At 36.2% G+C, this 12069-nt stretch overlaps 2 protein-coding genes across 2 annotated transcripts; one reads left to right on the forward strand and one right to left on the reverse strand.

Annotated features, from left to right (window-relative positions):
• Nucleotides 1-4912: 4912 nt before the first annotated feature.
• LOC143619651 (serine/threonine-protein kinase D6PK-like) lies at nt 4913-8419 on the reverse strand. The gene is made up of 2 exons (XM_077091533.1): nt 6718-8419; nt 4913-5832 (listed from the first exon to the last, which is right to left on the reverse strand). The coding sequence occupies exons 1-2, from the start codon at nt 8295-8297 to the stop codon at nt 5001-5003; spliced, it is 2412 nt and encodes an 803-aa protein (XP_076947648.1). The 5' UTR covers nt 8298-8419; the 3' UTR covers nt 4913-5000.
• Nucleotides 8420-10401: 1982 nt separating this feature from the next.
• Nucleotides 10402-10984, forward strand: LOC143619496 (uncharacterized). The gene is made up of 2 exons (XM_077091413.1): nt 10402-10593; nt 10712-10984. Exons 1-2 carry the CDS (start codon nt 10402-10404, stop codon nt 10982-10984), a joined length of 465 nt encoding a protein of 154 aa, XP_076947528.1.
• The last annotated feature ends 1085 nt before the right edge of the window (nt 10985-12069 follow it).

The following is a 12069-nucleotide window of genomic DNA, read 5'->3' on the forward strand; positions in this document are numbered from 1 at the left end:
ACAATTTTAAAAGAATGTTACGAGATGTTTTTAGCAACAATAAAACATTTTCAAGATACAAAAAATTTTGTGTAGAAGCTAATTGTCAATGGTTGGGGCCAAATTGGGATTGTCCAACAAGATGGAACTCGACTTGTGATATGTTTGAGAAAGCCATCCAACAAAAAGAATCATTAATTGCGTTTCATCAAATTTTGTCAACTAGGGGTAAATGTGCACCGTACGATCCTAGAAACTGGTTATTGATTGAGATCGTTACGGAGGTCCTTCAAATTTTTAAATCTTGCACAACTAGTTTATCCGGGGTTTACTATCCAACAAGCCCCATTGCTTTACCAAAAAATGCTGTCATGTGCACAAAGTTGAGTGAACTTCATTGTAGGGGTGCACCTTATTTTGATATGGGTGTAAAAATGAAAGAAAAATTTAGAAAATATTTTCAAGAACTACCCGCTGTTTTGACATGTGCTGCTGCGTTAAACCCTTGCATCAATGTTGGTGGTGTTGAAGCTTTAATAGAAAAAATTTGTGATGAGCTAGAGTTAAACGACGATCAAAACCCCTATTATAGCCAAACTTTAAAGAATGCTTTCAACACCACCTTGTCAAACATGTATGATGTTTACCTTACAAAATACGGGTCGTCTTCCCAAATTCATGACTCGTTAAGAGCTGTTGCCCAATCCCAATCCCAAACCGACCTTGAAATGGGGATGTACTACATGATTTGGGAAGACGCCGGTAAACGTCAAAAGGTAAACACCCCAAGCAGTGAACTTGGAAGGTATGGTGGTACCAACTTTGTGAAACACATGACTCCGGATGAATTTAGAAGTCTTGATTTGCTGGCTTGGTGGAGAGGTAAGGAGGATGAGTTTCCGATCCTCGCCGCCATGGCCAAAGATTTACTAACGGTCCAAGCTTCCACGGTAGCTTCGGAGTCTGCTTTTTCTGTTTCTGGCAGGGTTATATCGATTAGGAGGACTCGACTCACTCCACCAGCTGTAGAGATGTCGATTTGCTACAAGGATTACTTGGACTCTTTAGATAGGGCACAACATCAACGCTCACTCGAGGGGGAAATGGAGTATGAGGCGGGCTTGTATGAAGACGAGGTCAATCAAGGACACACTCAACCAATGACCGATGAAGAAGCCGCGTACGACGATTACCTAAGGAATAGCTCGGGATCGGGTAGCGAAGAAAATTAGTTAAAGAAACAGCAAACATGGAGGCAAATAATGAGTAAGAAACAGCAAGTTGTTAATGTAATCGTGTCTAAGCATTCTTTAATGTTTGTATTTTTGAGTTACGAATATGTGATAACGATTTAATGTTTGTATTTTTAATGTAAAAGCTATAAATGAAAGTTATGTGTTTTTAATCTTCCAAGCAAAGAACCCTAACAACGAAAGCAAAGAATGGAGTCAGTCCGTTTTGCCTTGTAGTTACCGGTTTGCCTTGTAGTTACCGGTTTGTTTATACTGTGAAAAAATAATGGTTATTTAAAAAAAAAAAAACCGGTTATTAAAAAACCGGTTAATAAAAAAACCGGTTTATTAACCGGTTCTAACCGGTTTCTAAACCGGTCCTAACCGGTTAGACCGGTTAGGGTTTTGAGATACAAAAACCGGTTATTAACCGGTCCGGTTATTAACCGAACCGGTTTTTTTCCGGGCCAAAAAAAACCGGTCCGGTTAATAACCGAACCGGTTTTTTTAAAAAAACCGATTTGTGCACCTCTAACACCACTAGTGGCGCCACGGAAAGTCCACTTTTTTACACACTTTCTATCGTGGACGACCCGGCATTTTGATTTGATGACAATTGGCAAAATATGTATCAACTTTATGTATCGACTTTTCAACATAAATACTATTCAACGAGCGGATTGTCTAGATTTTCTGTGAAAACTTTTCCAAACCAAAATAAATAAACAAAATTTAAAAAGAAAGAAAGAAAGAAAGAAAGAAACTCTATACATGTACATCTAGTATACTAACTACATCACGTCGGTTGAATTATTGCTTCATTGGTCTATCAAATCAAATTATTTGAAAAAGAAACCAAACCTAATGAGCTTTCGGCCTCACGTGTTATTTAAGTTGGGCCAAGTTATTATAAAATGGGAATAAAAATGAGAAGATGGGAAAGATTTGTAGGCATACAAAAAAACCTTTAAAAAATAAAAAAATAATAATAAAAAAAGCCATAACTCAAAATCTAATAAAAAAACGAAAAAAGTAAAAACACAAAAATGTTTCCACCGTCTTTCTCGTTTTCAAAAAAAAAAAACAATATTGAGTGAAAAACATCATTGTGTCTTTTGTTTACCATTATGTTTTATGTTTATTTTCGTCATTATTGTGTCTTTTTTCCTTGGCATTGTGTTTTTTTCATATTGTGTTATATTACTCAATATTGTGTTATATTTTGTTCGTCATTGTATTATACTTAGCGATCTATTAACTATGTCTTTTGTTCATTTTCGTCATCGTGTCTTTAATCTCGGCATTGTGTCTTTTCGTCTTTTTTTTAACGGGAATGATGGGGGAAACATTTTAGTTTTTTAAAATTTTTTCGTTTTTTATTTATATTTTGAGTTATGATTTTTTTACTAATTTTTTGAATTCAACTTTAAAGGTTTTTTTTGTCACAAATCCTTCTCACACTTCTCAATTTTGTCTCCTTTTGTATTCTAACTTTAGCCATTTAAGTTAGTCGAAAAAAGGCATTTAGGGACAAGCTGGCGATGACTTATCTATGGACACCTGATTGAATGTTTTGAACTCTTTAACCCAACCAATGTGACGGACAATTCAACCGCTTCAGAAAGATTGGGTGTGAGTCAATGGAACCGCATGGGGGAATTCTCGGTCAAATTAAAGATGAGGTAATCAACGTTTTGATTTGATTACGGTAGAAATTCACATGACGTGTCGACCTCGCCACACAGTTTAAAAATTTAAGCGTGTAAGTAGAATAAGTATCAATCTAACTCATTTAGTTATTTATGGGAAAATTCTCAAAATGACCCTATTTTGAAAATAGATTCTATTTTTGTCTCTCAAACTTAATAATTCCAAAAATGACCCCTCTAACTCATCTTTGACCATGTGTTAAGAAATCTAACACGTCTTTGACGACATGTTATAACATGTCGTCAAAGACGTGTTAGATTTCTTAACACATGGTCAAAGATGAGTTAGGCATCCAAATACGTAGTTAACGACGTGTTAGCATCAAACACATAGTCAAATATATGTTAGCCTTTTGTTTGTTTTTTTAATATTATATTACTAGTTTTACTTATATTTGTTTTTCTTTTATAACTTTTAATATATAAAATTTTATATTATTTCGAATATACCGACGAGAAATGTTTACCTTTATCTACATGTTGACATAAATTTAATTTAAAACCGAGAAGGGTCAAATTTTATTGAACATTTGATTTGACACGGCTCGAGTTTGAGTGTGTTTATGTCAGTCCAAAGATAAAAGTAAGCATGTATCGTCGGTATATTTGAAATAATATAAAACTTTATATATTAAAAGTTATAAAAGAAAAACCAATATAAGAAAAACTAGTTATAAAAATATATCATTATTATCATCGTACTCAGTAAATCCCACTAATAGCAAAGCTATGGTAGGGTATAAGGAGGGTAAGATGTAGACATTCTTACCTCTACCCCGTAGGAATAGAGAGGCTGCTTCCGGTGAGACCCCCGGCTCGATAGTAATTTTGCATCAAGCCTTAGACACAGGGCACATAACACTCGACCACCGGGACACCGACCGATTGGTGCGTGTACCTTTGTCTTTCGGCTATCAACGCCACCACATGATGACTGATTAACCTTCCGCCACTTTTAACGTTATTTTCACTAGATTAGTAAAATAACGTCAAAATTAGTGCAATTTCACTTTTGTCCACCCGAGGGTTCACACACACACACACACACACACACACATATATATATATATACATTAAAAAAAACAAACAAAAAGCTAACATATCTTTGACTATGCGTTTGATGCTAACATATCTTTGACTACGTGTTTGGAGGCCTAACTCATCTTTAACCATGTATTAGGAAATCTAACACGTCTTTGACGACGTGCTATGCTATCATGTCGTCAAAAACATGCTAGATTTCCTAACGCATGATCTAAAATGAGTTAGAGAGAGACATTTTTAAAATTATTAAGTTTCATTTTTAAAATTATTAAGTTTCTGTAAATAAAATCTATTTTTGAAATAGCCATTTCTAGAATTTTTTCCTTCAGATATTTAAGGGCAAGTACCAATCTAATTAATTTCGTTATTTATGACCATTAAATCGAGTTGGAAATTGTAATTGTCAATGCATACTAGTAATTAGACGTGCACAAATCGGGTATTTAAAAAACCCGGAACCGGGTAGGAACCGGTTCCGGGTATGGTCAACAAAAGTCAAACCAGGTTCGGTTCCGGAACCGGTTCCGGGTATAGTCGGGTATTTGACCGGGTTTTGACCAGTTCCGGGTCGGGTTTTGACCGGTTCCTCCGGGTTTTTTTCGGGTTTTTGACCGGTTCCTCCGGGTTTTTTCCACCGGTTCCGGAACCGGCTCCGAGGAGAAATCCTATACCCGGTCAGGAACCGGTTCCGGGTATGGGTTAGAACCGGTTCCGGGTCGGTTCCACCGGTTCGGTTCCGGAACCGGTTATTTTGTGCACGTCTACTAGTAATGGCAGCACCAGGCCACCACCCAGGCTTTTATATCTTGTAATATTCACATCATTGACTTATTTAACGTGGCATATTAAGTCAAGCAAAGTTTTTAAAAATTAATATTATACTATTATTATATTTAGATGGTTTTACCGGCTTATGATACCATCTACTTGGGTCAATATTAAATCTTGCAAATATACCGAAATTTCATTTAATCTAAGCAATAACTTATACAGCTGCACATATTAAATAACTTGTACAATTTTAAGCTCACTTTTGCTAAAACAACTCGAACTCGAGATGCCCATCAGAAGATCCATTGTAATCCAAATACTTTCTAGCTCCCTCTAAAGAAGCGGCTTTAGAAACCGTGACATCATATGGTTCGGGCAGCTCAGGCGGACATGCACATCTAATCAAAGCCCAATTCAACCCATCAAAAAATGGGTGCGTTTTTATTTCGGCCGCCCCTCTTTGTGACCCCAATCGGTTTTCGGGCTCTTTCACTAGCAACCCTTTGATCAAATCCCGAGCCTGAAAACCAACCAGGGGTGTTTCAGGAAACTTAAGACTATCCAATATTACATTGGCTAACGTCTCATCGTTTCCTGGGCCTTTAAACGGTGTTCTCCCGTATAAAAGCTCGTAAAGAAATATACCAAAAGTCCACCAGTCAACTGCACTCCCGTGACCCTCGCCTTTTATTATCTCAGGAGCTAAATACTCGTGGGTCCCAACGAATGAGTTGGACCGGGCTTCGGTCGGCTCAGCCACCAGCTGTGGTAACGAGCGGGTTAATACTGCTAAGTCTGGTTTTGGTTTTCGTTTCGACTGGAAGCATGAGACTTGTTGACAGGTGGGTTTGATGCAAAACGGGTCGATGCAGCTGGACCCGGCGCATGGACCTGATATCCTAGGTGGCTCAACCAGGCCTGATGAAGGGGATTGGACGAGAGTTGGGTTGACCAAACATCGAAGTGAAAGGTCAAAATCTGTGACCATGATGTGACCGTCTTCTCGGACTAATATGTTTTCGGGCTTTAAGTCTCGGTATACAATTCCAAGCATATGCAAGTATTCAAGTGCAAGAAGAACTTCTGCTGCATAGAATCTGCATGCAGATGCAAGGTCAATGTTAGTGATAACTGGTCATGTTAAAATGGGTTGAACCAAACATTTTTGTCTGCTGCAGCGCTGCTACTTTATAAATATCTAATGCGTTACTATATGGTTACGAAAACAAGATTATTACAATAATATTAATCCAAATCTTTGAATTAAACGACTTAGGATGTTGTATGCATGAAATAAAGATTTGGGATGAACTTCCAACCCGTTTGACCTGCTCTCTTGCTAATTTTTTTTATTCGGCCCGCTTCATATAAAATATAACTCAAATCAATCCATTTATAAAATAATATTTTCTTAACAGCTTTAGCAACCAAGTTGCATTAACTTTCTATTGTAGAAGCACATGGCATGTTGAAGTGAGGTCAAATAGCAACTATATCCGAACCACCAATTAACGAGAGAATGATAACCGTGGTTATCGTTAATCAATTTTACATGTTGATTCAGTGCGGTTATCGGTTGGTTAACCATGAACTAGAGCTGGTCATGAAATGTTTGGGCCTGATTAAAATGATCCAAAACAACGTATGTGGGCCTGAAAGTTTGGGCTTGAATCTTTTCAAGGTCTTAAGTACTCAACATTTGAACTTGAAAATATGAGTTTTACCATTTGACATTTGTGTATATATTGCATAGCATTCAAAAAAGTTATACAAAGGCGTTGGCCAGGTCCTGATTTTATTAAATTGTGGGTCGGTTTGGTTTGTCAGTTTTGGAAATACGAATAACCAAAACTGACCTGCAAAAAAATTGGTTTTTTAAAAAGTCAACAAGACCCATCGGTTATCGGTTAGGTTAGATCAGTTCAGTTAATTCGCTTTTAACTGAAAGATGAGAGATCAGAACAAGTTTGATTTTAACTTACCGTGCTGCATGCTCATGAAAATATCTGGCAGGCTGTTTTTGCCTGAGGACATGTAGATCGCCACCTGGACAATACTCCATAACCAAACACGACAAATTCTCAGAAACAAAATGAGCATACAAAGTAGGCAGAAACGGGTGATCCAAAATGCTTAAAATCTCCCGTTCCATATGGGCTCGGGGCATCTTTTGCCTTCGCTCCAAGAACTCGTTATCCATAACTTTAATGGCAAAAGGGTAATTTGTACCAGCTAACTCAGCAAGATAAACCGTACCTATATCTCCACTACCAAGTTTTTTCAAAAGATTGAAATGTCTCAATCCAAGAAACCCGCTTTGTTTCATCACACGATTAATCGCCTGCCATTTATTATCTTTTGACATATGTGGTCTATTGAGGATAATACAACCACTGAGGTTTCTTTCTTCACTAATACTTGAACTACTACTGTATTCACATATATTCGAACTTTGTGTGAATTCGCCTTTAGTGTGTAGCAAAGAGATGGTTTTACCATAGCTGGTCAAAGTGTTGACTTTTCTTTGCATACCATGTTCTGTACTACTTGTAGAATGAGGAGATTGAGCGTCTTTATTCGGCTCGTTTTTTGCATCTTTTATAGCACAATTGCATTTTTGACAAATCAATTGGAAATTCACTGCAGTAGATGCTTTAGAAGCAGGAGTAACAGAAGTCAACTCTTGTTTTGACTTTTTCTTCACGAAGGTTTTGGTCCGAATTACAATCTTGACCGCGCGTGGTGAAGTTCTTATTGACTTTCCTTTACGTGACTTTGGTGTTGAGTTACTTGATGTATTATTATTCTTGTTCTTGTCACGATTATTTATTTGGTTGACTTCAGAGTTGACCTTAGAGTTTACTTTGGAATTGACCAAGTCCAATGAAGCTTCAGGGTGAACTGAAATGACTTTCTTTTCTTGAACTAGTACATTTGAAGATCGACTATAGGATTCTGGTTCGAGTAAAATCTCCTTCAAAAGTCCAATATTTTTGGTTGACTTTTCAAGATTTAACCGAGGGGTGGATTGAGCACTGCTACAATATGGCTCCTTAGAAAGTCCAACATTTTTGGTTGACTTTTCAAGATTTAACTGAGGGGTGGATTGAGCACTGCTACTGTATGGCTCCTTAGAAAGTCCAACATATTTGGTTGACTTTTCAAGATTTAACTGAGGGGTGGATTGAGCACTGTTACTATATGGCATTTGTGAACGTTTCATGGCAGCCATTTCTGAAGCTTGAGAAATGCATAATCCTCTTAAAGCTTGCTTTATAGAAACAGGCTCAGAATACCTGATTTCTGATGAAGAAGATGATAAACTCATTCTCATTGGTTTCTTTGATGGGTTCTTTCTCGGCATAGGCCCACCTGTTTCATCAGAGAAGCTTGAACCATTGAATGAAGTTCTGATATTAATACCCTCAAACAGCTTGTTGATGTCGTCTTCCAAATATCTATTGCACCCTTGAGCCTTTTTCTTTTTGTCTCTAGAGAAATCAGTAAAGTTGGGTTCATCTTTCAGCTCAATGATCTCGTGGGTACCATATCGTGAACCCATTTAATATAATGGTTTCCTTTATTTGATGATTATATGGTACAAGCAGCTATATACCCTTCACTGGCTATCACTTTGAAAAATGGTCGGTAAATTTACAAACTACATACATACCCTAACCTTCAACCATGAGTTACACACCTATACAATTTTTACTTTGTAGGCAAAAGGATGTGGGATGAACCCTGAAATGAGATTGATGCAAAGCAAATCAGTCAATCACCTTTTTAATGTTCTTTGATGAATGATGGTCATTAAATGGATATGATACAGCTCAAAAGTTTAATAGGGCAGTAGCTGGCTTTTTTAAACTTATAATTCTTTCTGAGTGATCATATTAGTAGAACAATGACACTAGTAAGTAGAAAAGTTTCACGTAGATATATAACATATTACCCAATTTTTAGTTCTCATGTGCTTAAAGAATAACATAAATTATTATATATTTTAATCACCCCTTCCTCTTCAGCTTAATCCCTTGAGATTGATAAGCGCAAAAGTTACTCATGCTTAACATCGTATAACTAAAGAGCAAGATGAACTTTGAAATGTGTGTTAGTAACTATGTAAGACCAAAAAAACAAAATAAAACAAAACAAAACAAAAACAAAAACAAAAAAAGGGGCTCATACTGACAATTACTGTTAAGAACTAGAGCAACAAGCAATTGTATTTATTAAAATGTGGTTAATAACTATGTAAAAAAAAGCTCTTAATTGAGGATTATTATTAAGAACTAGAGCAACAAGCAATTGTATTTATTTCAGCACTAATATCAGCTTTGTAAAAACCGCGATAAGTCACCAGTTATATATAAAAAGTTAAATAACTTTGTATGTGTGTGTGTGTAATTTAACAACATTATTCCAAATCCGATTAATCGCCACCCGACCAGCGCAGTTCTACAACACTGACTAGCATAATAATATTCTTGGAATCCATATTCACTTACAAATTATGACACACATTCCCCGTATAACTTACTATCTGGCTTTAAAATTACTGACAATGCATACTTCCAAATCATAGCGAACCAGGGGATTTGCTAGTGAACACTGACAACTAATTTCCGGTATCAATAAAATCAATCAAAGCATATTAAATAGACTACAAATCAACATATATACAGAAAAATGTGTGATTTAACATACTATAAAATAAACAGATTAGCTAACAACTGAAAATGTAAAGTTAGCCTTGAACTCAAAATCGCACATACAGATTAGAACTTACATCGGGAATGCCGGAACAAAGTTCAACAGGTGATTTAAGTAAAGTAATTACACTACGTTAATTTAATTTAATTTGTATTTGATCCAAACACATACTATCTGGCTTTGAAATTACTGATAATGCATACTTCCAAATCACTATGAATCTCAAAAACCTAGTTTCCAGTGAAAAATATCAAACTTTATATAAGCATATCATCCATCAATGCAATAGAATCAGTCAATCAATCAACATATATTCAGCAAAATGTGCGAATTAACATAACATACTATGCACAGCAATCGAAAGAAGCATATTCAAATTAGCCACCAAAGTTAGCATTAGAACTTACATTGGGAATCAAAATCGGAGATTACAATGGAATTGGAACGGCTGATGATATAAGTAAAGCAAAAGGCGGATCTGGAACCGAATCGAGTCGAATCGAATCGGATTGGAATGAAGTGAGTGAGTATTAAGAGATCTAGGGTTTGAAATTGGAACCCTAGGCTACTTACAGCATCTTTCTTGTGGTAAGAATTGAAATGAAATGAAATGAAGGTGATGTTGAGTGTTGTGGGCGTATAACGACACTAACAAAATCTGATTTATCTATTCTATATTCTATCTCGATCAGGTGATTTTCAAATTTTTGGCATTTACAACACAACATATAATTCTCGTGAAGTCAATTAATATCTATAGTTTGTTTGTTAATAGCTTTTGTTATATAATTGAGTCAATCGTTTGAAATTTCAAATATTTATGTGAAATACATATGAAACTAGTAATTTCCCTCGTCTGTTGCGTGATGTTTGCAACCGATATTGTGTTAGTGGGTGAGAGAAAACAAGATCTGAACATGAGGCCAGAGGAATAGCGATATGCTTTAGAGATGAAAGGTTTAAGGATTAGCCGTGCAAAGACCGAGTATCTCCAATGTGACTTTGGTGGGGTAACTGACGATGAAGAGGTGCATATCACCATTGAGGGCCAGGTGGTGCCGCAGGTAACGAAGTTTAAGTACCTAGGTTCGTTTGTCCATAGTGATGGGAAGATAGACAGTGATGTGGCTCACCGCGTGCAGGTAGGTTGGTGCAAATGGTGAGCAGCTACAGGAGTTTCATGCGACAAGAGATTTCCAGCTAAACTAGAAGGAAGATTTTACAGGGTTGCAGTTAGACCAGCCATGTTATCTGGAACAGATTGTTGGTCTATCAGGAGACACATTCACGAAAGTTGGAGGTAGCAGAGATGAGAATGTTAAGGTGGATGTGTGGGAAACAAGGTTGGACCGAATCAGAAATGACGCAGTTCGGGAGAGATTAGGGGTGACTTGCATACCAAATAAAATAAGGGAGGGGAGATTGAGATGGTTTGGACATGTGAAGAGAAGACAAATGACGGCTCATGTTAGATTGGTAGAAAATATTACTATAGAGGGGAATAGGGGTAGAGGTAGACCCAAATTGACCTAGGAGGAGATGATTATACATGATTTGATAGATATGCACCTCTCCGAGGACATGATTGAGGATAGAGATTCCTAGAGGCGTAGGATTAAGGTTAAAGACCTCTAAGGCAATGCATAGTTTATTTTAGAATTGTATTTTAAGGTTTTTCTTTCCCTTTTTTTGTTTGTGGCGCTTTGTTTGTTGTCATATTTTCTTCTTGCTTTTAATTCAACCTAATGTAATATATTTAAGTATTCATCTATTTATTTGCAATGTCTGAATGATATACTATTATAATATTTTATTTGATTTTTATATTATTTTCTAGTATTTTAATATTTAGCACTATTATCAACGCTTTCATGTATCTATTTAGTACTAGACTATTATTATTAGCATTATCATAACAAATTATTATTATTTTTTCTTTTTTCCTTTTATTTTATTTATTTATTTATTATTATTATTATCTTTTTGTTTGCTATATAGTGGTATAGTGTTGCACTTATGTTTTCCTTTATACGGTTTCATACATATTCTTTTAGAGATGGGGTCTCTCTAGAAGCAACATCTCTATTCTTTGGATAGAGGTACGGTTTGTCTATATCCCCCCCAGACCCTGGTAATAACTTTACTATTTGTGGGATTTTTACTGGGTACAGTTATTGTTGTTGTTGTTGCATGATGAGTTCAGTCGGTAAAACCGGGCGTTGCAACGACAAGTCTATGTGGTCGATGTAACACCCTAGCTAAAGCGGAAACGCTCGAGTGTGACGTACAGATTGCTCAAAACACATGTGACACTATTAAGGGACAATATTATCATTAATTGGTTTAAACATCATATACACAAGTTCGTAAACAAGAAATACAAGAAAATATAAATACAACTAAACATTTTGTCCATTTGTTTCAATAACCTAAGTCTAGTGTCTTCTCCAAGTATCATCCTCTAATGTTTGTACCCGTAACATATATATATATAATACGGTCAACTAACTTAATAGTTGGTCAGTTCCCACAAGTTTGAATAAATACATAAAAACCTTGCAATTCCATGAAACTTGTGATAATTAAACTACTTCGCATGCAATGTCCTTTCCAGTTGA

This window comes from Bidens hawaiensis, unplaced genomic scaffold (genome assembly GCF_021521415.1).
Source record: "Bidens hawaiensis isolate Kalapana, Puna unplaced genomic scaffold, B.hawaiensis_p1.1 tig00002477_1, whole genome shotgun sequence".
Lineage (NCBI taxonomy): Eukaryota > Viridiplantae > Streptophyta > Magnoliopsida > Asterales > Asteraceae > Bidens > Bidens hawaiensis.

Coding starts and splice junctions, on each gene's coding strand:
- LOC143619496 (XM_077091413.1), top strand. CDS start 10,402: ATGAAAGGTTTAAGGATTAGCCGTGCAAAGACCGAGTATCTCCAATGT. Junction 10,594..10,711: donor ATGTGGCTCACCGCGTGCAG/GTAGGTTGGTGC, acceptor TATCTGGAACAG/ATTGTTGGTCTATCAGGAGA.
- LOC143619651 (XM_077091533.1), bottom strand. CDS start 8,297: ATGGGTTCACGATATGGTACCCACGAGATCATTGAGCTGAAAGATGAA. Junction 5,833..6,717: donor TTTCATGAGCATGCAGCACG/GTAAGTTAAAAT, acceptor ATCTGCATGCAG/ATTCTATGCAGCAGAAGTTC.